Source organism: Tetrao urogallus (genome assembly GCF_951394365.1).
Source record: "Tetrao urogallus genome assembly, chromosome: 3".
NCBI classification, from domain to species: Eukaryota; Metazoa; Chordata; class Aves; order Galliformes; family Phasianidae; genus Tetrao; species Tetrao urogallus.
The window spans coordinates 21,291,688-21,313,898 of NC_136815.1; the positions used below are offsets into that span (position 1 = coordinate 21,291,688).

At 39.8% G+C, this 22,211-nt stretch overlaps 1 protein-coding gene across 1 annotated transcript; it reads right to left on the bottom strand.

The window, feature by feature from the left end:
* Positions 1–2,185: 2,185 nt before the first annotated feature.
* POP1 (POP1 homolog, ribonuclease P/MRP subunit) lies at positions 2,186–21,977 on the bottom strand (the record flags this gene model as incomplete). The annotated part of the gene is made up of 15 exons (XM_079533180.1): positions 2,186–2,849; positions 3,599–3,937; positions 4,597–4,751; positions 5,639–5,830; positions 7,142–7,257; positions 13,216–13,335; positions 13,908–14,019; positions 14,787–14,880; positions 15,003–15,253; positions 15,765–15,940; positions 16,146–16,233; positions 17,076–17,324; positions 19,633–19,808; positions 20,648–20,815; positions 21,851–21,977. The coding sequence occupies 15 exons, from the start codon at positions 21,975–21,977 to the stop codon at positions 2,186–2,188; spliced, it is 3,027 nt and encodes a 1,008-aa protein (XP_079389306.1).
* Positions 21,978–22,211: the final 234 nt, after the last annotated feature.

Consider the following 22,211-nt stretch of genomic DNA (forward strand, 5'->3'; position numbering starts at 1 on the left):
AGCTTGGGTGGGAGCTTTTTATTTTTATTTTTTTCCTCCCTCACTTACAGTCGAGGCCGAGGGAGACAGGGCAATACGTATCTGAGAAGGTGGGGGAATTAGGGGGGGGAACATCCATATGAGCATCTCCTCCCCTCCCCTCTTCCCACGAAGCACAGCTCTGGAAACTCTGATCCTAGAAATATTTCAATTGAGCTCACAATTCAAAAGGTTCATTAAATCCAGGATTATTACCACGAGAGAACTTGATCAGAGCAGCCAGACCGTAACGTTTAAGGGGTACTTTATTTCCACATACCTCCACGCTGAGGAGCTCTCGGTCACATGGCGAACATGTGAAGGCCGGCCCCGCTCAGCGCCAAGCCTTTTCCTCTGGGGCCATCTACCGGCCCGCAGGCGCCGTGCAAAGCAAAGCTACGCCGGGCTGCTCCTGGTGCTTCCGTGACGATCCCTTCGTCAGGCGCACTGATGCAGTCAGTGATCACGCATAGCTCCTCATGGAGCTGTATCGCAAGCTGTGCTGGAGGCTGTGGTCTCTACCTCTATCCGCCTCACTAGATGCCATGACTCCGGTCAGTGCAGCTGGGAACACACGCACTACGCCCATCCGGCTTGCAAACCCAGCAAGTGGATTTACGGCTCTTGGTCAGGAAAAATTAACAGGAAAGTCCTCAACAAGAGTTCGAAAGTAAGTGAATTGGGTCGATTCTCAAATCTTCCCATATCTGCCTTGTTTCCCTCCCTTCCCCACGTACGTGTCGTATTCCACATAATCACAGAACTGTAAGGGCTGGAAGGACCTCTAGAGATCATCGAGTCCAACCTCCCTGCCAAAGCAGGCTGCATACACCAGGTTGCACACGGAGGCATCCAGCCAGGTCTTGAATATCTCCATTTAATCCAACAATGGCCCTCAACATTAATAATTATGAAGTTAAGTTACACTAAATTCTCCCTGCAGCAAAAGAACTCCACAAAACATTCATTTATTCCCCCAAGGATTTTTCAGACAAAACTGTGGCTGTGGGAATTAAATTACCGACTGATACTTAGGAAGACAAAATCATCAAGTGATTCATATTTAATTTATTACTTCAACAAATCAAGCCGAATCGTTAAGATTCCTGAATCAAGAATAGATTACATTTTTATTTGTCGTCTCATTTTAGGTTTATGTTAACAACTGGTAAATATTTGTACCATGCTCAGATTAAACTACAGTGCATTACTGTAAATTCATTTTTAAGCTGCTTAATTCAAGAATGGTTAGAAGTTTAGGGTTACCATTAACAAAAAGAAGCCCAACCAGCAACAAAACCAAGTAACCACCCTTCCCCAATCAAATTAAATACCTTTCTCCCCATTCTCATACATTTTATAGGTTATATGACTGCTTCAGCCTTCATAAACCCTACAGCAAAATGAAGAAAGCCTTGGTCCCAGCACACTCCATACAAAAATAAAATGTTGCACAGAATGAAAATATTCCCACTTACAACAGAAAACGTATGCTGACCCACCAAGAGCAATTTACATTCAAAAAGCTTATTATCTTTCAAAAAGACAGTTTCCTCTCTCAGAATGGAGAGAAATTGATATGCTTTCCAATTTAAGAGCTTTAGTTGCTGTAATTTTAAAATTATGCAGCTGGACTATCATATATTTGCATTTCATTTAAACAGAGCTTTTCCACCAACACACCTTACCTGCTGGCTCTGCTAGAATTGTCTACTTAATTCTACTCCACTGTAGCCACACATTTTCAGACTCAAGGAATTGGTAAAAGCCACTTGCTACATATACAGCCCCAGAGGGCACATGCTTATATGTGAACAGTGATCTGGAAAGCTACAATTTATCAGCCATCTCATCAGAAGATTTCTAAAATGAAAATTTGTAATTTTGTTTCAGAACCCTTATAGCACTGAGGTGAAAAACAGGCTTCTCAGATATAGAATATAATGGTGACACGTATGTTACTGTCAGAAATCCTGCACAATGTGGACATCAGAAGTAATACCAGGTTTAAGTATCAGTTATTCCCATTAATAATGCTACAAAGCTTTCCAATCGTTTCATATTCCTCAAGGTTCAGAAATACTTCTTCAATGGCCTAGCAGAAAGGCCATAGGAGACATAATACATACTTTGGTGTATTTTGCATTCTACTGAACTTCATTGATACTTAAACCTCAATATTAAGTCTTGCAAATCTGTACTGTAATGACGCTGGAGTTCTCAGCAAAACAAGACCTTTTTTATCTGCTGGCTGGCTGTATAACATATAAAGCAACCCTGTCAAGCTAACAAAACCCAGTGCTTCTCCACAGCCTGTAGCTAGTGAAAAATCCCCTCGAGTTACATATCCCAAGAGAGTTCTGGAGCAATGGGAAGTAACATCCGGGAGAGTGCCTGACCAAAGACCTAGAATGAGGTCTTTACATTCCTCAATTGTTTCTTTCTCTGGAACACTGGGAGGGTTGCTTTCTTGGGCCTTCAAACTATCTTCCTCTTTCTTCTTCTTCTTATTTTCTTTTAGCTTCTGTACCTTGTGCTTGAATATGTCACGATGCTTGGGTTCTTGAGGACCACAGAAGAGTCTGTCCTTGCTTAAGTGCAGTAAATCTTCTTCTGTTGGGATGCAAATCATGGCATGTAATTCAGGGTTCCCCTTCCTCAGGAGAGACAAGTTGACCCATACCAGAGCCCTGGGATAGCTCATCAAGATTGGCAAAAGGACATCTTCAGTCATTTCCTTTCCTCCAAGCTGAGAAACAAGGCGAGGCCGCCGATCTTTTCCAGAAGTGGGGTAACACCAGGCTGATAACTGCATTAGTAATTTCTCACTCCTATTAACAAGTTTTAAAAAGAAACAAAAAAGATAGTTATTAATAAATAGTACAACAGAAATCCAGAAAGTCACTTATTTGATTAAAGAAGCCTTAGGGCTTCCTGTAACCTTTCAAGCTGATGTCTCTAACTCTCAGCGTAAGAAGAACACGGGCAGGTGAAATTCATGTGTTAGGAGGCTACTTGTTCTGAAGACATGAATATCACTCAGCTTGTTAAAGCTTGTTTTGATCACAAAAGCTGTATAACCTTCAGTGACACAATTCAGTTCTGAACTGCCAATATTTCTTCCCCTGATGACTACTTAAAAATGAAAAGATCTGCATTCAGGCACTTTGCAAACACTGCTGGCACCCACATATGTTACAGTGAAATACACGAGATTCTATCCTCTTTGCAGACCATCTGAGACAATGCATTAGAAAAAGAGAACATGTGCTGATATGCACTGCAAGTTTTAAATCACAAATATGGCCCTCTAAACTCTACACACGTAGAAGCAGACAGAGCACATCAACTCCAAGAAGGTGCTAAATTCAGCCTGTCGTATTTAAGACAATTCCTTACTTCCTCTACTCATGGTGTTTGTTTGAGGAAAATAGGACTTCTACTCAACAGTAAAATTACTTAATCTCCTCCTCAGTGTATCTGAACCAAATCTTTCTCTAAACAAGGCTGAGCCATTCCTTTTCCCAATTCAATTACTCCTAATAAATAATACATCACGTGCTTGTACCTTTTCACATACCTGAGAACAATAAAGTCACTTCTCATAGTTTCACCTCTCTCACCAAGATCTTGGGTGTCTGTATCACCCTCTGTCTTTATAGAATCTTCAGAAATTATTTCCATGGTCTCCTCTACCTCACCAGTCTCAGGGGAAGCTTCTTTCACCACTTCTGGTTTGGGGTCACAAAAGCCATGTCCTTCAGTTGCACAGTGCTCAGCATGTGGGGAAGAACGATGCACAAATTCTTCTGAAGCTTTCATTCTTCCTTCCCAGCTCTTCACCAGCTGCCCCCAAGGACAGATGAAGGGGGACAGAGTGCCCAGTTTGACATAATTCGCCCTTTTTGCAGGTGGACGTCTAAGCAATAAATCAAGTACGAAAAACATTTATATCCAGCATTCTTATTTCAAATTGGCACTTAGAAAGGCTAGCTGTCTACTTTGCCATTGCCATTCTAATAGTAAACAAGCATTTAAAACAGAAAGTTAGGTATGCATTCATTAATCTCACCAATAATTCTCAAGTTATACTTCTAGACAACACTAATATATGTTTGCCCTCTATATCCTTTCAGTGATGCTGAATACTACTGACACTACCATCATTTCCTCTGAAATTCTCCTTCTTGTTGTAGCTGGAAGGGGAACTGATACCAGTTTGTTCAGAAGACACCTCCAGATGCCCCATAAGCATGGTATTGCATTGACTGCAAGGCAAACAAAGGCAAACTTCTACCTTCTCTCTAAGTAACTGAGAAGCTTGCCTGAAATAACTTTATTTTTTACTCAGTCTTGTAACTGAGCTTCACTCTGGAAATAGAAGGTTTTAGTTCATTGATTGACCTGATTAGCAAAACTTTTCTTGAGTATATTTACTGACATAATACTTTAAAAACAATGTGAAAGACCTTCCTGAAGTCCAAGTCTACACGAATGCAACAACAGATAACAAAGGGACTATCTTAAGCATTGCAGTTTGTTTTTTTCTTCCATTCTTGTAGTCAAAGTTAATGTTACCGTTTGAATTTGTCAAGAAGACTGCTTTCCAGTTCTTTGGCAAACTGCATTCCCGCCGGGCAATCAGGGAAATCATCTGGAGTGTGAGGTATTCTTTGATACTCAGAATGTTTTGAAGCTTCTTGCAAGCCACCAACTCGTACACCTCGATATATCTGTTATAAAAATCAACCCCCCCCCCAAAAGCAATATTTGTATTGATTCCTGCTTCCTAACTGAAATAAAACATTAATACTGTTGAAGCCATTGCTGTAGAAAATGGAAAGTCTGTAATTTCAGCTTTCAAAAAAAAAAAAAAAAAGTTAAGTAAGGTTTTCACAGTTCTAAATGATAACTTCAATAAAAACATTGCTTCTCTTTAAGCTTAAATTTTGAAAAATACTCAACTAAAATAAACAGAATTTCATAGCTTCTCATCTTGTATGTTCCAGAAACATGCTATTAACTCAATAGTCACTCTCCAACTAATTTGAACTGTACAACATGTAACACTGCAGTTATTTCCCCTCTATATTCAGCAATGTTAAGAGCAGAAAGGCACTACATCAACTATCTAACATTCAAAGCAGGATACCTGTAAAAGTGCCCAAGTACAGTCAGACTAGCTTAAATCATATTTCAAGCTCCCCTTCCAAATCAAAGGCAGCTAAACCGTTGACAGAATGGCAGAGATAGCCAAGCTGGAAGCAGACTAGCAGCTGGCACCAAATAATTTACCATTACAGCCATACGCTCTTAGAAACACAAAATCAAACAGCTATCATATCAGCTTTCTCTTCTTACCCTCTTCTCTCATTTCCTGCTTCAAACTGCCATATGGGCACAGTTATACTCAAAAGAAGATACAGAAAGCTATTGTTTATTTATTTTTAAGATTTTAAGACCAAGACTGTCATCAACCAGTTCATAAATTCTCTTTACAGTGGGATTTTGATACTGTGATGGTTTGATTACACAATGTGAAGTATGCTTAAAATGGTGTTTCAGACCAAATGGTATCATTTGTTAGATTTACTTGCCATTTGTAATGAATGTTACTTACAAAAGGAATCCAGAAAGCCATGCCCCAGCCCTTTGGGAGACAGATATCCCAGCCACTCCCCCATCCTGGTCGATCTTCTCCAGCCATTTTTCCTGGCTGCTGCACCAACAGTATAGGAATTTTAGATTCACAAGGACCCAAATCAAGCTGAGATCCAGGTACCAGTAACTGGGCTCTCATTTTGTTTAATTCCTAAGAAGGAGAATTTTCCCATAAGTTAGTAAGCTTTTCCCCTTTTCCACATATCCTTCCAACAGTAACACTCTACACTTTTGAACTGACTTTCACTGAGGCATGAAAAAAAAAACCTTTAGAAAAAGCACTTCAGAACCCTTCGCCTCCCACCCCTTTAAATTTCCATTGTCCTTGATGGATGGAAGGTACTGGAACTCAAGTCCAAAGATGTACAGATGATGAAAAAAGGTAAGCATTCCAACTTGGTATTTATAGACCTGTGCACAAGACTGTACTGAGCACATGCTTTCAGACAGTCTGTCAATACAAAGGGAAAATCCAAACTACATCCAGGGAGATGAAAAGAGTATTTTGTCATGAATCAATTTCACAGAAAGCATGCAGGTACCAAGGCTTTGTCAATCATCACTTGTTATATTTCATTGTACTGCATTGCAAATACATGCATGGGGAAAAACAAAACAAAACAAAACAAAAAAACCCCAGAACACCAGACTGCAAATGTAGATGTCTCTTCATGTCTCTTTTGCACCAGTTGTTCTGTAAGCTAAATTGTATATTTCACAAGAGGAAGAATGTATGAAGATTGTTATTCATCACCGTAATACTGAGGAAGTATTCTGCTTTTTTACACTATGACAGACAGTTTGAAAGAGCACAAAACCAGTTTGCAGCAAGAGAGCATTTCAAGAAATGTTTCTGCCACACAAACATTTTCTCCTTGATTACAATGGTGTCAAAAGTTTATCACCTCTAGTGGCAAAATTACCGTTTTGCCAGTATATTTGTGGGTCCATTGCCAATGTAAATGTCAAATTTTGAATCTGCAGAAGTGCACTTCAAACTGTCAACAAATCACAGATGTCTAGAATGACCACAACAGTGTACTGCAGTTCAGAACCAGAGGGAACTACTTTGTCTCATCTTTTTCTTGTCAGGAGAATTCACTTGGCTATGATTGAGAAGTAAATGGACAGGGCATCTGTGTGGCACTTCATCCTTTTTAAGTGCTATGTGAGTCAAAGTGATGCAGGAAAATGCAATTTCAAATAAATTAAATAAATAAAATAAAAAATAAAACCACAATTATTTAGTTCAGTGGACAATCCAGTAAAGCTTTCTTTTAACTGGATACTAATAACTGCTATACAAGAGTATCACATAAAGGCTACAGAACAGACACTTCAACTCAGTCGTGTGCTAATACTACATTAGGAGACTGCTGCTCTTGCATTTATACAAGTTTCAAGATTTTCACTACATGGACCATTAGCCATTTTCTCCATGGCAATCCACCTCATCAGTTACCTGCTCTGAGATTTTATTTTCAGTGACGTTCTTACAGATGTCCTGGTCCCAGATAAAGCTGTGAGCACACTCAGCAGGTACACCCTCCAGGTACAGCTGCCTAACTTTATCATTATCTACAAAAGAAGAGAACCTTCAAACAAAACTCAAATTTTCAAAACCCCTAATGAACACAATGAGCAAACAGTTAAGAACACAGACTATTTAAAATGTGATCATGGAATGTCTTACCTTAACATATGTTTTTCCAAATACAAAGCATGAGATAAACTACCAGTTACTTTTAGAAGGATTAACCTGGCGTTCCCACACAGACAGACAGGTATTTCTTAGTACACATGACATCACCTTTGGCAATGCAAGTTTTAATGCCATTGTTAATATTCTGGACTTGGACCTGTCAGGAAAAGTATGAAGTTCACCAGCTTTGGTAAAAATCATGAAGAACAACTTTTCAAAGTCTGGACTAAGTCTACCTAAGCAAACTTACAGGACAAATAAAGACGCCCTTTAAAAAATCCACAGACAAGAAACATTTCTATGGGTATGACTACCATGCAACACTTATTTATATAGGTTATATACTAGCTTCCCACTCTAGATTTTTTCAGGCTTTGCAGTACAAGGAAGACATGTATTGTGTAAGTTTGCACAGTCCAACAACTGTGTGCTTACTGAAGATGAGTAAGACTTTCAGCTTTAAAACTCATCAATAGGGCATTAAAACTAATTCTGCTTCAACTCCTCTGTTCAAACAAAATAAAGAAAACATATACCTACCTTTTGTATCAATGCATATCAATCCATGTTTTAAGTAAAATAAACTTCACAAATAAAAAACTACAATGAAGCTGTTAATATTTCTGTGGCTAAAACTTACAGGGACTGCTTTGTCATCTAAGTGGTCTTGCATGTTAGAGGAACACAATATTTCTTGCTTGTTTTTAAATAACAAAGTTTTGAATGAACTCAGGTAATTTTTCTCAGTTAGCATGGAAAAAGAATTGCAGTACAGAAGACATGAATTATTAAGTTGTTCTAGCAATAGGATAAGTACTGCCAAACATAATTGCAATAATGTTTGTAACCATTTGTATATGATTTAAAGTTGTCCATCCTACAAGTTGTAAAATCCTCAGAAACATTACATGTAGCAGCTTTCCTGAGTTTGACAGTGCTATTAAGACGACACTTGCTAAGCATTCTTGTTTAAAGAACATACGTTCCTTAGAATTCCTATACTGCAGAGCATGAGTATTTTTCTTCCACTTTAAAGGGCCCTTTAATGCCTGTCTCTTTCCATTCCCACAGCCCACCCAATGTTCTTCTCACCCTAAAATCTCTAACATCGTACACTGTTTTTCTTTCATTCACATTCAACCTGGAGAATTTTACCTTTCTACAAAACATACTCCAATTCAAACTGCTCCCCTTTCATTTTCTTTAGTTCACCTTCAAAGAATGCTGGTGAAATAAACCTACTGATGAGTAAGTTGCTAATGATGCAGCAAATAAGATGCTACAGCTAGTACAGGAAACACTAAGCACACAAACTACTGTGCCTATTACTATGCACACAGAAGTCAGCAAGAACCATTGTATTACCTACTTCTGTTGATGCCAATGGCTGGTGCTCAGGAAACACAGGGAAAGAAAAGAAGGTTTCATTCTGTTTCCAACAGTTGTTCTGAGATTACCTTAGCAGTGCTAAAAGACAGGCCTAAGATTAAGAGTGCATCTGTTTGAATTTTTTCCATCCCTCTCTGAGGAGCAGCAGTAGCAGAAGCAGAAACATAAACACCATTAGAGAGTAGTTTCAGAGCATATATGCAGGTAGCACCAGAAGAGCCAATGTAAGAGGCCAGATATGCAAACTTCTGCAAGAATATGTTTACTGGCAAAGACTCAGGCTCTGTGTTTGCAGAAGGAACTTTAGCTCACCTGTCTTTCATGATGCATTCTCCTCTGCATTTAATTCACTGACTGTTTAGAGGTTCCTACAGACCCCATGTTGAGCAGCAAAACGTGCTAAGACACGTAGCACGTAACAGTAGCAGCAAACCAAAACAACAGAAGAGGACTTTAAAAGGAGAGAAGACTAATGCTAATTTGCAATCATATAAGCACTGACCACTCCAGAAGGCATAAGCTGCTAAAAAGGCAGTAAACAGTGATTTACTCATAAACTCTCTATCTTGCAACCTAAAGAAATTAGGACAGCTCTGGGTTAATTAAATGATGGGAATCATCAGCACGTGCCCTTTGTGCATATGCATTTGGGAGTATGCGTAAGTGGGAAAGACTGAAACGTCTTCTGATTTCATAACACATCATCCACAGAGAGAAAAAGCACACAAATGTATTTTACAATGTTCAGAAAAAAACAAGGAGGATGGAGGAAATAGATTTCATTTCATAGATTTCATGTATGACAACCCATGGGCTAAGAAGGCTGTAACTTACCTAAACCATTTGCACATTTGACAAATAATGCATCTTCAAAGTAAACATATGTTAAGAAAAGCAATTAACTTCTACATAACATTAAAAAATAAGAGAGATTAAAACAAATATGGGATCTGCTAAGATAAGCAGTACCATTTCAAACTTAACATTAATACCAATAGTATTTGAATAACCAAGAAACAAAAAAGGGAAAAACATTACATACAGCAAGAATGAAGGACTAGTCACATTACTCACACAAACATCATCTTGCCATATTACCACAACTGAGTAAGGTTACATTAAAACCAGGATTCAGAAAGTTTATGTAATTCTAGTGCTCACAAAATGATTTGCTCAAGGGGCAAATTAAAACCAACTCAGTGAAATTACAGACCTCATCTTCCATCAGGGGACCAACTATCTAGAAGAGAAACCTACCTTTCTTTGTGGGTGTTACTGTGGAAACATTGGTAGTATTGCTGCTGTACTAACATATACAACTTGCCAATATTAAATTCCTTTTTTTCTTTTTTTTGATTAAAACAAACTGCCCTTCATACATTTGAAGAATTCCTTTCCTGGTATCTACTGGGCAAAAGAACCAACAGAACCAGACAGAACTGGATGTAAAAAATAATGGTAAAACTGCTAAACTGAATTAGAATATCTCTGGTAATGCGTTGCTTTTGATGAAATTCTTGCTGGATATTCTAATAATCTGACATCAATAGAGTCAATAATAGAGTGCTAAGATCAGTGTGCAGTATTGTCATCCCAGACATTCATCGGGAGCCTACAGAGAGGGGAATCAACTCTTTGAAAGGGTTGATAAGTGTAGGACGAGGGGAAATGGCTTTAAGTTGAGGGAGGGGAGATTTAGGTCGGACATCAGGGGGAAATTCTTTACCCAGAGAGTGGTGAGGTACTGGAACAGGCTGCCCAGAGAGGTTGTGGATGCCCCATCCTTGGAGGTGTTCAAGGCCAGGTTGGATGGGGACCTGGGCAGCCTGGTCTAGCATTAAACGTGGAGGTTGATGGCCATGCATGTGGCAGGGTAGTTGGAGATTCATGATCCTTGAGGTCCCTTCCAACCCTGGCCATTCTGTGATTCTGTGATTCATGGCTTACATTCTTCACCTAGAGGTGATCTTTTTGCACAGAATGACCTTCAACAGCTTCTCCTCCATTTAATGAATGGATTTTTGATTGCCTGCAAAACTGCCAGGCAATCAAGTAGGTTGACAGGAAAAAAAATAAATAAATACAGTTGATTTATAGAGGCAGGGAAAATTGCAATAAGATCACATGCCCTAACAAGATCACAAGCTGCACATACTTCCTTGTCCTGAAATAGAATAAAGTGGGAAGAAATCGTAATGCTTGCATAGAGGGAACTGATCGGATTATATATCTATTCTGCCTTCTGTATGCATTTTGCACAGTAACTCATTACGCCTAGGCTCCCTTTTATTAATACTGATGCATCTTTTCTTTAAAAAAACAACAACAAAAAAACAGGAATCAAATGCAACTGAAAGCTTTCCCCAGCCTGGAAAATTACGTAAGGATGCGAATCCAATATGGATTGATTTTCTAGAAGTATTGGGAAAAAAGCCCAAAAAGCAAACAAACAACTTCTCTCAACTAATAAGCCTATTAAGGCGAGATATTGCACTGGTAGTAGCTGTCACAGTCAATTACAAAATTAAGATAGGAACAACATGCTTTGGAGAGTAGTAATAGCTTCTCTCTTCAACACTTAGGAATATCAATGAGGCACAGAGAAGAGTGGTAGTTACACCTCAGTTCTAAGGTTCCTAGATAAGAGAGATGAACTACCATGCCATAAGATTTCCCCACTATATAATGTAATAGGTACATAGGAGATTCTGAATAATCCTCTGAGTCTTCCCACACAGTATTAAGAAGTCACTCAGGTGGGAAATTACCTCCTTACTGCTCCTTGTAGAAAGACTATTCTTTTCTACTCTCTTACCACAACGCTCTTTTTATTTTCTGTTGGAAGGAAGTTGTATTATCCTTCACTCTTCTGCCTATTTCTAACTGATCTGACAGTGCTGCATTTGTGCGACACCAAGTCCTTTAGTAGAACTCAAATTAGAAGGCACTGTATGCAGTTTACTTTTTCTTATTTGCTGTTCAAGGACTTTCTCCCTCACCTGAAGAAAAGTCAGAAAAGGCAGATACAGTATTAAGTTTATGATAAAAGAAAAAAACAAAATAAAACACCAACTCAACTCAGAAAGGAACCAGAAAGCAAAACCAGCTTAGCTTTTCTGAGTATGTGGTTTACAAGGTTTCTTGCAAGCTGAAGGATAACCACAAACAGAAAGATTTGGAGATGGCTGTTTTTAGCAAGTCAAAATACAAAAGGTGTAAGTAACTTCTTTCCCTTGACTCCCTGTCATACATCATTACCTCTCTATCACAGCCCTACATCCTGGGGGAGGATCACCTTTGCCAGAGGGAGAAAAACTACTACATGGCATTTCCAACACTTAGAAGACTTCAGCTCATCTCACCTTCTTGAACATATTTTCACAGACGTGACAAGCAAAATGAATGGTGACTAATTACTTGTTTTGGTTGCTAACTCCTTTAACAGATCAAACCAGTCTCTGTAAATGAGTGCTATGTAGCTCACCTTACTCCTCAGCAGGAAGGAACCAAAGCAGAGGTCACATATGCAGCAACATTTCCAACATGAATATTAATGACGAGAAAGTAACTGAGCAGAAATGATAATAAACAGGACAGAAGCTGTTTCACAAAGAAAGGTGGGAATAGGACGACATAAGGAAGTCTGAATAGGAAGAGTTGGTAAGATGGCAACTGAAATCAGTGTTCAACTTGGTTTAAACAAAAGATAAGGGTGTATTATTCTACTATCTTGGAAATACGCAACCAAAGAAACTTCACTTGTCTTGTTTGCTACCTGGCTATTCTGTTTCTCATACTACGTTAGGCAGGCTACGTCCAATCAACCTAAATGTAAATGCATACACTGCACTGTACAGAAATCCCATTTTATTTGTTCTTGCATATTTTTCAAGGAAGTTCAAATCCAACTGATCTTGTATTTTGCACTGAAATGAAAGTCCAAAGTCACTTATGCATCTCCTAGCAATCTAAAATGCTAATTTTGCATTTCCCTACAGCGAAATTGCAACATTCAAATACTATAAACCAAACTCTAGAACTGTTTTTGGAGAGAAGAATAGCACCTGGAAGACGACATACCAAACAGAAAGTCACTGAGCAGCTTTTAGCACCTGGTTGGCCTTGCCAGGATTCGAACCTGGATCATCTGTATGGTCAGACAGAGGCTTCCACTGAGCACAAGACCAGCTATGGTGCATGTCCCTCCCTCTCAATTGCTGTTCTAAAACATATGCAACCTGTGCAATTTTAAGCCTGTTTCTGCTATGACGAGGTATGGGGAAAGAAGAAGGAAACTTCTGAAACCTAATGCTAGACAAAACAACAAGGAAAAAAAAAAAAAAAACAGTGGAAAAGGACAGTAAGTGAAAACAGAAGTGCAGAGGGAAACTGAATTTCATGCCTTTGGCAGTTCCATGCAAGCACAGTGTAAGCAAGCTTTTTACCTTGGTATTTTTCCGGATCTGGAATGGCTTTTGTCTTTTTTTTTGGCAGATTTACTCGAGGATCTCCAACAGTGAGGCCCAGTACTGTACCTGGTGGCATTTCTGATGGTGAACTTATCCCTTTAAAAATACACAAATGAACATTGCCATGAAACCACGAATAAAACTGTGATTACTTTTTTCTGCACTGTTATTCTGTACTTTTTTGCCTGCAGCGATGTGACACCACTGTAAGCCAGAGTAGCAATTCAGAGTACCCGATTCAACATGTTTTGAAAACTCACCAGTGTTTGTTAAAGAAATTAAAAAAAAAAATTTTTAAGTTTTACCTCATCTCTGCTTAACAGCCTCATACTGGATAGCTTGAATACAGTTTGAGATTTACCAGTCAGCTCCTTACCTGTTTCAGTGCTAGAAATGAAATGTTTATAAAGACAAGAAACAAAACGGAATATATCTGTTAAGAGTTTGGCCTTCAAAAAGGACTAAAGCTCCATTAAAAAAACAAAAAGTAATGTTTCTCAAGTCTTTGACATGCCACAGTAATTACTTAAGTATACGCTCAAGGGCATCACTCTCTTGATCAAACACAAACTATGCCTTACCAAACTGAAGCCAACTCAGTTGCATGCCAGTTCTGACCACTAGAACTTAAGTTTCCCCTTCCTCCCCTATTGCCCATGCCCAAATACCTTCTAAGAGCTCAAAGATAGCTGTTTGACGATGATGAAGAGATACTTTTTCAGAGTCCTTGCAGTTTTCTACCCACCAGTTATTCAGTTTCGACTCTGAATCCACCATCTCCTGGAAAACAACATCATCTAATTAACTCAAGTAGTAATTCAGTAACTTCTAATCATATGAATTCAGTCTGTTCACCTTAATCACCATGGTTGCTTCCTTCAAGTTTCAAATCAAAACCATTTTTTCCTGATGAAGCTTATTCCTACATTTCACTTTACAGTACTCTCCAATAAGCATATTCAGTTTGTATCCCAAAAGTAAACAAAGCAATCCACAATTCTTCTTAACTCTGCAATCAATGACTTTATAGAAAACCAGAGACTTCATGGCCTCCTCAAGTTTGCTGCAAGAAATGCACAAAAAAAACCCCCACACCCATTAAAACTACACTGATGGAATGTGCTAAGAGGTGGATAAAACACTAAATTCTGGAGAAAGTATGTATTTGATTTAACACAAAAATGTTTTCTATACCTTTTATGTCTTGCCCTATAGGGTCCTCTAGCTCGCTGAATGAAAAATATAATATGGTTTCCAAAAAGTACAAATTATTTTTGACCTCTCAATACATCACTGTAGCAAAACCCTAGAGCCTTAGTAGTATCATAGCTTCTATTTTCTTTCTACCCATACCAGAAATCCAGATACAAACTCTTCTTGAGGTCAGCATTAATTAAGAGGCTCAATATAGAGAAGCTAACAGAGTAGAAATATATAGGTTAACCTTTCATAATAAATGTGCCTAATGATTCTTTCTAGCAAGAAGTTTGCACGCTCTAGAACGCTGATATAAATTACAGTAATATTTATCAGGCCACTGTCCTTACTGTTTGGATAGAAGCAGCTTTCAGGGTCTCTGTAAGGACAGAGTGTGATAATGGGCCAATCAGTCGATATCTGAGAATCTCCATTGTTTGATCACTGCAAGAGAGGGAAGTTTCAGGTGAGTGTACAATTGTACAGCACACAGTTTTCTGTTATGCTATGATCCAGCTATGTTAACAGGTTAAGGGTCACAGTTCCTAACTCTACTATGAACAAACCTGATCACAATGCCAGTAGTTTGTGAGACCCAGGAGTAGGACTGGAATGGGTCTCTAGTGCCATCACCAATTATTTTCTTCACTGGCACAGCTTTATCTCCTTCTTTGTCCTCCTTCTTTCTTTTTTTGCCAAGGCTCTGAACAAGATCCATTTGTTCTTCCTCTTGACTTAGTGTTGCAATCGGCTCAGGAATACAGATCTCCTCAGGCTCTGAACACTGGAAAATTGCTTTCAACTCATTCAGTACGTCCTAAAGAAAAGTGAAAAGTTTGGATTAAGAAAGTAAGCAGTCCAGTTTTATGAGTTAAATTCTAGTGGTTTTGTTTTTCATTTTGGATTATAGGGAATGACCTTCACCCTGTTTAAATCCATGGAGAGCACTGTCACATGCTGAAAGTAATACTGCTGCTAGGGACTTATTGTCACTCAAATTAATGGAAGAAAAAAAAAAGTGTGCTTGCAATTTAAGTTTAGATTATGACTACTTGTGATGACAGGGACCAAACAGCCTGTCACGGATGGAAGTGGGAAGGAAGCAAAACAGGCACCAACATATTGTGAACAAATCCTCCAAAAAGCAGCAGTAGAAAATTTTTAACAAGCTCACACAAAATACTTCAGTTGCATGCACATTCTGCACAATTTCAATAAGAACAAGATGCAGACAGAAATAGAGTGGAAACCTTTCAAGAAGGTACCTGCAGCATAAGAAACAGACAATGCATGAAGAAATTTGAGTTCAACTCTAAAAAGCAGGATACCTGCTTGAGAGCTGGATGCATCCAAATCCATAACTGTCTGTTTTCAGACCCACACCTCGGTTTCCAAATGAATGTAACAGGACCAAGCATGTCCTCAGGATAGCGATCTGCTCGGTAAAGATTCAAGGAACCTTCAAGTCTTCCAGACAGACAACTGGCTGCTCCAAATGTTAATCCTGAAGAAGAAGATGCTTACTGAAAAAACAAAATAACTTCTTGTTTAAAAAATAAAAAAATTTAAGAGCCACTGCCATGATGGCACAGCACCACAGGGTGAGCACAGTACAAGCTGTCCTGGTTCACATGCAACTGGCAGGTTGGACATCTCTGCTTCACACTATTCAAAAACTTAACCTTATTTCAAACTAGTTAAATCCTTACCTGCATCAACACTACATATTCGAGCAAGTTGTCTCAGAAGCTCATTCTCTTTACCAGTCAACTCCAGACAACAATAATATGATAAATCCTGAAACAAAAGGACAGTGGAAAAGTAAGAACTGGCAAGGAAGAGTCAACACAGAGCTTCATAATTTACAATTAAATTTTAGTGAATGAAAAACAACTGCTTGAGTCAAAGAGAAATCATTATTATTGTTATTTTTTAATTAAAGTTTTTTGCTGTAGGACAGCTGTCAGGCATTTCTCATTTGGAGAACAACCTGCCCCTTGAATAAGCAGACCAGAGAGGTTACATAACAAAGTGTCTGCCTTTCGTAGCATCCTTCTCAGCAAGAAGATGCAGGAATTCACTGAATCTCTTAGCTCCTATGGCTAACAATGAAGTATTTCAGCTACAGATACCTTTTTAATACATAAAACTCTTCTTATTCTCTCTGATACTGTCCACCTCTCACAACACTCATGAAATTACTCATTTATCACAGAATCGTTTGAGTTGGAAGGGACCCTTAAAGGTCATCTGGTCCAAATCCCCTGCAGTGAGCAAGGACACCTACTCAGGTCTACCTAAAACCTTCTCCAGGCTGAACAGCCCCAGCTCTCTCAGCCTGTCCTCATAGCAAAAGATATTCCACCCCTAGTTCCACTTCTGTGGCCCTCCTCTGGATGCTCTCTAACAGGTCTATGTCTCTCCTGTACCAAAGTCTCCACATCTGGACAGTATACTCCAGATGAGGTCTCACAAGCACAGAGTAGAGAGGCAGGGTCACCTTCCTCCCCCTGCTTTCATAGCTAGCACTTATTAACAGCTGACACAACATTGCTTCAAAGAGACAGAAACATTCATTAGAACTGAAGAGCTGATTACTTCACCTTAGTAAAAGAACAAGGAAAATGCAAATGTGATACCTGGAGAAGGCAGTGATTTGTCATGGCTCGGTAACAAGCCCTGTAGCACTTCTCTGTAGGGCTGTTTCCTAAACAGTATCCCCATTTCTTTACCATATGAAATCTCTTTGCATGCCAAATATGTGTTTCCAGCCAAATATTTTTCCTTTGCCTGCGATTAAACTCTGCTACCAAATTTACGTGGCGTCTTCGGGCTTTGCGGCATTTAGTCTTGGACTGCTCTTTTTTCTGATGTACAACTTTCTCAGCCTGTTTTCAAAAAAGAAAACACTGAAGTAAATCTCAAAAGGAAAAACTTCTTTTGGGGAAAAAGGTTAGCATATATAAGGATACAGGAAGTACTAGCATAATTTATGCTTTATTTTTATGTTAGCTCTCCATGGCTCTCTCTGGACTGAGGATAATAAATAGATGGAAAGAATATATGCAAGTCCCATCCACACAACTCCACCAAAGGTTAACTTGAACCCATAAACCAGAGTTCTCAGACATTCAGAAACGTACCAGTGAACTGTAAGAACTGCTGCTTTCGTGTGTAAAGCTTTTGTTCAACATCAGCATATTCCTATGAACCAACGAACACGGCATCAGGAGAACCTGAAGATGTGAGCTCATACAGAAGCAGCACGGACTCTAAGACTGGCAGATGAGACTTAAGGATACTTACAGTATTTACAGTGTGTAGAAGCCAATATGGTGACGTCAGACAAACTCCCTGATAAAGACCTGATCAAGAATAGAATTACTAAGGGTGAATGGCTGAAGAGGAAGGCTTGTCTCTCAAGGTTTGACTTGTCTTTTTGAGAAAGGGCAGAAAACCCTACTTTTTAGGATGTCCTCTGGGGGCTCACAAAGAAATGGTTGACAGTAGATCACTGGTTTTAAGAATTAGAGTAGAAGAATTAGAAGTTAGAACTAGAATTAGAACTGGTTACAAGAATGAGAATGCTAGATCACTGCCAAGCAAAGTAAACATGGAAACAAACCACGATGTAAAGACAGATGTGCACAGAATAATTTTAAAAGTTCCAAGTCACAATCAGAATAATCATTCCACTATAGATCAGGCAATATAAGCCACCAGGTAAATGGTACATAAGTGTGAAGAAAGGCAATCAGAGAAAAAAGGGATGTGGTAACGTGGACAAAAAAATGTATCTGTCTTCAAGCTTGTGAAGAAGTAAGAGACAGTCGTGGTAAATTTTTGCATTAACATGGTCATATTCAAGGATCTAAGAAAAGGAAGAAAGCACAACAGAACCAGAACAGTCAACTTTGAAGAAACAGACTTCAAACACTGAAAACTAATGGGCTGAACCTATAAAAAAGGAAACAGCTCAGGAGACACAGGAGCTCTAAGAAAGCACGAAACAAAACATCCTACATAAAAACACAATCTTCAAAAAGAGAACCAAAGAGAGAGAACGTGGTTGAAGTAAAACAGTTGCAGCAGGGACTGTTATAGCACCCCAAAAATCCAAGAACCATGCAAAAGTTAAAGCAAGGACTTATCAATGTGAGTACACACACAGAAGTTGGAAATACTATCACGGGAAAGTAGTTAAAAAAGCAGAACACAAATGGATCATGCTGCCTTCCTCTGGAAGAAGGTGCTGTGGATCATCATGACTAACAAATCAAATGCCAATTGGAGCAATAAAAGCAGAGATGCAGGTTATGAAGATCCAATAAACCACACCCTTAGACACACATGCAGAAGTACTTGATGCAATTTCTGAATCTTCAGGAACTTGAGGAAGAAGGGGCAAGTTCTCAGAGAATTCAAAAAAGGTAAAGCAAGAGGGAAAAAGAATGCAAGAAATATGTAAATGAATCAACCTTAATAAGCAGAAAACTTACCAAGCAAATTCATCTGATCACTTTAAGTGTCCAGAGAAAGCGATCAATGCCAAGCATCAGACAACCACCTTGTAGAGAAAAGCCACTGAACCTTTTTTTTTTTTTTTTTTTTTTTTTTTTAAACACATAGAAATGCCAGGGCATATAAGCAGTAAGTAAATACATAGAAGCATTCTGGCTAAATGGTAAGATGCTACTCCAAAATGAGTTTCATGACCAACCAGGAATGGTCTTAAGCTGCATGCAACCTGTCAGCTACTCCACTGTGCTTACCCTGTCTGAGCTATACTCTGCCAGTTATGAACAAGTTGTGTTGGCTTGAGTCCTGCGAAGTCACAGCTCAAAGCAGTGGTGAGCTGCAAGATAGGCAGGTGTTCCTGAGGACTCCTACATCACCTGAGACCTTGGTACACTAGCCAAACAAATGCTCCTGCAGTAGGGGATTTTATCATCATTAGTCCAGTAACTTTTCAAGACATGCAATAATCATGAAGCGAAGAGATAATTGACAACTACTCTGAGACCTACTAAAACGTAGGTTTTGCATCCAAATGTCAGCCCAAGTTTGTGAGCCTCTGTATATAGGGAAGCTTTGCAGTCAAGCTCAGCTCTGAATGGTAATAAATGCACAGCTGAGCACTGCACAATATCTACGTCCACTGTATAGCTCATCAAATATCATAAAATGCACTTATACCTCTTTTCTGGCAACCTCTTGCAGCCGCCTGGGTAGGCGCTTAATATTGTGACTCATAGCTCGCCTTCGCATGTGCCTGGGCAGAGTCTGGAAGACTAGAGAGTTGGAAGATTTCTGTGCAACTGCTTTCAGCATGGCTTTGATCTCAGCAGCACGAGCTTGAGCAAAGGTAGACACTGGAATGAAAAGAACTCCATCAGAGCACGGCAAACAGCAAAGATAAAAAAAAAAAGGGACAGTGTACATAAATTAGTGAACTCCAGCAGAGTACCTCTAGTGCACCAGTCTAATGAATTCCTGAAATAAAACCAAGGTATCCTCTACTGTCTCTTATGGATGTAATTTCTGTTCTTCAGATATCCTGAAGCTTACCAATATGTTACGGCAAATACTGAAAGCTGAGGTATAACCAACAAGTTCTACTTGCACAAAGTACTTCTTTACCATGGCAGCAATGTATTATTGAGACAGATGGAAAAACTTAATCATGGACAAAACAGGAAGCGATGATGATACTACATACAGTTTTAAAATGATCAAACAAAGAAGTCAGAGGTTGATTTTGTTTAATACTTATGGAAGTGTACTCATTATCATAGCACTACCATAATTTGGAAAACTAATTTGCCTCTTTGCTTTCCTAAACAAATGTTCTGTTAGAAGTTCCTTTAACTCACAACATGAGCATAAACAGTTCCAGTGACTAAATTAAAAACAGATGGCTGTCAGTGTTCATTTTACTGGTAAACCAAAACCCAAATGCATACCCCTCGTTATAAGGAGTGCAATTTTTCAACTCAGAAGTCTGAAAGGACTCACTGAACAATAGCTGGTAATTCATTTTAGAGCACACACTTTTCTTTATTTTGTAGAAAATCAGGAAAAACAAAAGACAACACACACGTTGACCAAAACATCCTTCTGATTTTTGCTACTGCACAAAATCTAAGACGGACAACAAGCAATTTCTAGCAAGTTGCCCTGGAAACTATGGCCTTTTATTATACATACAAACCTGTTATGTATCTAGGCATTTCTTCAGAAGAACTCTGATGCTCTCCCTGCCATCCTCCCCTTCCTCTGCCTCTCGAGTCTCCTCTATTTTGGTCTTTCCTGTAGGGAGGCCCAGGTGACTGATGCAAAAATTTCTGCTGTTGATACTGCTGCTCAGAACGAACATCGCCTGAAGGATGTAGAAACAAACACAGATAGCAGAAATACAAAGTCATCCAGGTACTGGATTGTAAACATAGCTTTATTAAGATTGCATCGGACATTCTTCTGACTATTTAACATATATAACTGAAAAAAAGTTATTTTTCATTAAAATTAAAAAAAAAAAAAAACCTGCAGCAAGCCAGCAGCAGATCCATGTGCATTTTGCACATTTTGAAAACGGTACCCAATCCATACCTCCCATACTCCATTAAGCCCAAAGGGAAAGACCTGACCAATATAAACATATTACAAAGCATATAAACGGGAGGGGGAATGGCTATTTACAATGGTAGATAGTGATAGGACAAGGGGAAACATTTTTTAAACTGAGACAGGGGAGGTTTAGGTTAGATATTAGGAGGAAGTTTTTCACACAGAGGGTGGTGATGCACTGGAACAGGTTGCCCAAGGAGGTTGTGGATGCCCCATCCCTGGAGGCATTCAAGGCCAGGCTGGATGTGGCTCTGGGCAGCCTGGTCTGCTGGTTGGCGACCCTGCACATAGCAGGGGGTTGAAACCGGATGATCATTGTGGTCCTTTTCAACCCAGGCCACTCTATGATGATTCTGTGATCAAAATCAGCCTACATGACTGCCATCAGCAGCGACTCTTACTGTTGTCTAGTCAGAGCAAAACTTTCCCCTTTTTCTCTTATTTTTTCCCCCCGTTACTTTAGCTAGTTTTTGTCTTTCTGTCTTCAGTAAAGTCACACGCATTTCTGTTGCAGTAATAAACAAAGTAAGCATGGACACGTATGTCGGTGCAGTTACAGTACGCATTCCTGGTACAGGCAGCTAAATCAGTATCAAAATTAAGCAACAGATACCTAATCACAGAATCACAGAATGGCCCGGGTTGGAAGGACCTCAAGGATCACGAATCTCCAACCCCCTGCCACAGGCAGGGCCACCAGGCCCTGCCTACAGCAGGCTCCTGAGTTCCTGGGTTGCATTCAGAGAGCTGCGGCCAACGGCTCCGTATCCCGGAGGAGAGGCCGTACCTGGGGCCAAGCAGGCCCTGTTGCCACCGCCGCCGCCGGGAAAGGACCCCGGCTCGGCAGGGAGCGTGACGCTGGCTGGCTGGTTCCTCATCTTCCTGGCCCGCTTCTTCTCCCTCGCTGCGGACATCTCGGCTGGGATACGGCGCTCAGGTGAACCGTCCCGCACTCCCTCCGACGGGCCTACAGCGCTACAGGCGATGCGCGGCGCCCCAACCTCGCGCTACACGCGGCCTCCTGAACCCCGGCGGCGCATGGGCGCCGCGCAGCCGCACCCAGCAGGCCTACGTTGCCCAGAACGCACCGCGGCAGGCGGGCACCGTTGGAGGCGGGAGGGAAGGGGTGGTGTTTAGGAGCGCGGGAG